General features: G+C 34.9%; 1 protein-coding gene across 1 annotated transcript; it reads left to right on the forward strand.

The window, feature by feature from the left end:
• Window positions 1–826: 826 nt before the first annotated feature.
• On the forward strand, window positions 827–1,635 carry LOC106443938 (transcription factor bHLH150). Its single transcript, XM_013885483.3, has one exon. It carries the CDS (start codon window positions 970–972, stop codon window positions 1,534–1,536), a length of 567 nt encoding a protein of 188 aa, XP_013740937.2. The 5' UTR covers window positions 827–969; the 3' UTR covers window positions 1,537–1,635.
• Window positions 1,636–2,032: the final 397 nt, after the last annotated feature.

Below are 2,032 nucleotides of genomic sequence, written 5' to 3' on the forward strand. Positions count from 1 at the left end.
TAAGAAAACACCATCGCATGCATCTTCACCTTTTCATATTCTTTCCAATTTCTATTGCTCATTCTTTAAAAGCTCATTAGTTTTTTCTTGTTTCTTTATGTTAAATTTTGTTTTATAGCTATGCGTTCTATCTATTGGTTATATTACCACCAATCGTTGCCCTCCACATTATTACACCGTCGACAATTTTGTTATTTTAGTACTAATTAAAAACCTACAAATCAACCAAATCCAGGTCATAACATAAATTTACGCCGCTCACCATCATAAATAGATATGTAAAAAGCCTAAATTCCAGCCTTTGTGTAAAATATCTATCAAAATATCATATTGAAGATAGATATTTTTGTTGGCCGTCAAGCTAAAAAAAGAAGATATTTTTGTTCCTTTTAGTTATTCCATCATTTTCAATATTAATTATGTTTTAAAAGATATATTTTCTATCTTTAATATACTTTTTGTTAGGTAACAATGGTAAATTGTAAACTTACAAAAAATTAATTGTATTTCTTAAATTTTGTTTGGATATAGGTTGTACGAAATAATTATTCACAAAATAATGTATTAATAATCATATTTAAGATGTTTTTTCATATGAATGAAAACTCCAAAGCATACATCTCTTTGAAATGGAGAAATCAAGTTTCAAACCTTAAAATGCATAATTTTAGTTTAGGAAACTGATTTTTGCAGTCACCTGGTGAATCATTAGTGGCCAAAGTGAATCGGGATGTCTATTATTCAAGAAAAAGAATATACATAATGGTATTTAATCGAAAAGGACAAGAAATATAAACAAACAAAATATGTTACAAAAAAATAAACAAATAAAATATAGAAAATAGTTGCATTAAGAATGGCATCTCCCAAATGGTTATATATAGAGATCCCTCCATTTACTCTGCATATCAACATAAAATCACATTTCTCGACATAATCGTTTAGTTAGTGTTCTTAGAGTTCTTGTGAATGTCTTCTGAACAGGGTAGTGCAGCGAATCCTTCAACGTCGCTAGACGTAGAAGGAACTGAAACAGTCCCTTTTCTCAGGCTTAGTCGATCAAGAAGAAGTTCAGAAGCTCCAGCGAGGCATCTTAGTTGGAGATGGAGAGCCACGGCGGCTCAGAAGGTTTATTCCTTAAAGCTTTACAACGCTCTCCGGCGTTCACGGCGGAGCACAACGGTCCGAGACACGGCCAACAAAATGCTTGCAGCTACGGCTCGTGGTACTACTCGGTGGAGCAGAGCCATTTTGGTGAGTCCACTCGGGAATGGTCTGTACCGGCACAAGAATACAAAGCCGGCGTCTACGGCCAGGGGAGACGGAGGAAGGAGTTGGAAGTTGTCGCCGGTGAGAACTCGGGTCAGAGTTCTAGGTGGGTTGGTGCCTGGCTGCCGGAGAACGGCGTTACCGGAGCTTTTGGACGAGACGGCGGATTACATAGCTGCGTTGGAAATGCAAGTCCGAGCCATGACAGCTCTGTCCAAGATACTGTCTGAGTTTCAGCCGTCTCATAAACTCGGCTCGGCGTTATAGCCAATGTGTGTAATATTTGTTTTGATTAATTATTTTACAAAATTATGATCCGAATATTTTTAATCAATTGTTTGCAATGAAATTGTTTTGTTGTTTGTCGTTCGAAGTGTTTTGGTGTCATTTCATAAGTTTTAGTTGTAAATATTTTTTTTTACAAATTTTGGACATCATAGTGTCTCAAATATTAATAGACAAGTAATTATCAAATAGTTAACTTCCAATACAACCATTTGTCTCAATGCTAACCTTAAAATAATTGACATTTGAGTATATAAAATCGGAATTTATAAAATCAATGGCCCATTCACCCTGCGCAAATTTCAATATATTTGTTAAGAAAATATAAATTTGATATTCTAAGCTATATGCCAAAAACTGAAAATAAAATAAAGTTTAAAATATACACGAGAGGCATGTGCATGCAGACCCTACGGTCCGACTCTTTTGTTCAGAGTGCGTCGCATGTGAAATCTCTTTATCTGAATTTAGTTCCTTC

The sequence above is a fragment of the Brassica napus genome, chromosome A3 (assembly GCF_020379485.1).
Source record: "Brassica napus cultivar Da-Ae chromosome A3, Da-Ae, whole genome shotgun sequence".
Taxonomy (NCBI): domain Eukaryota; kingdom Viridiplantae; phylum Streptophyta; class Magnoliopsida; order Brassicales; family Brassicaceae; genus Brassica; species Brassica napus.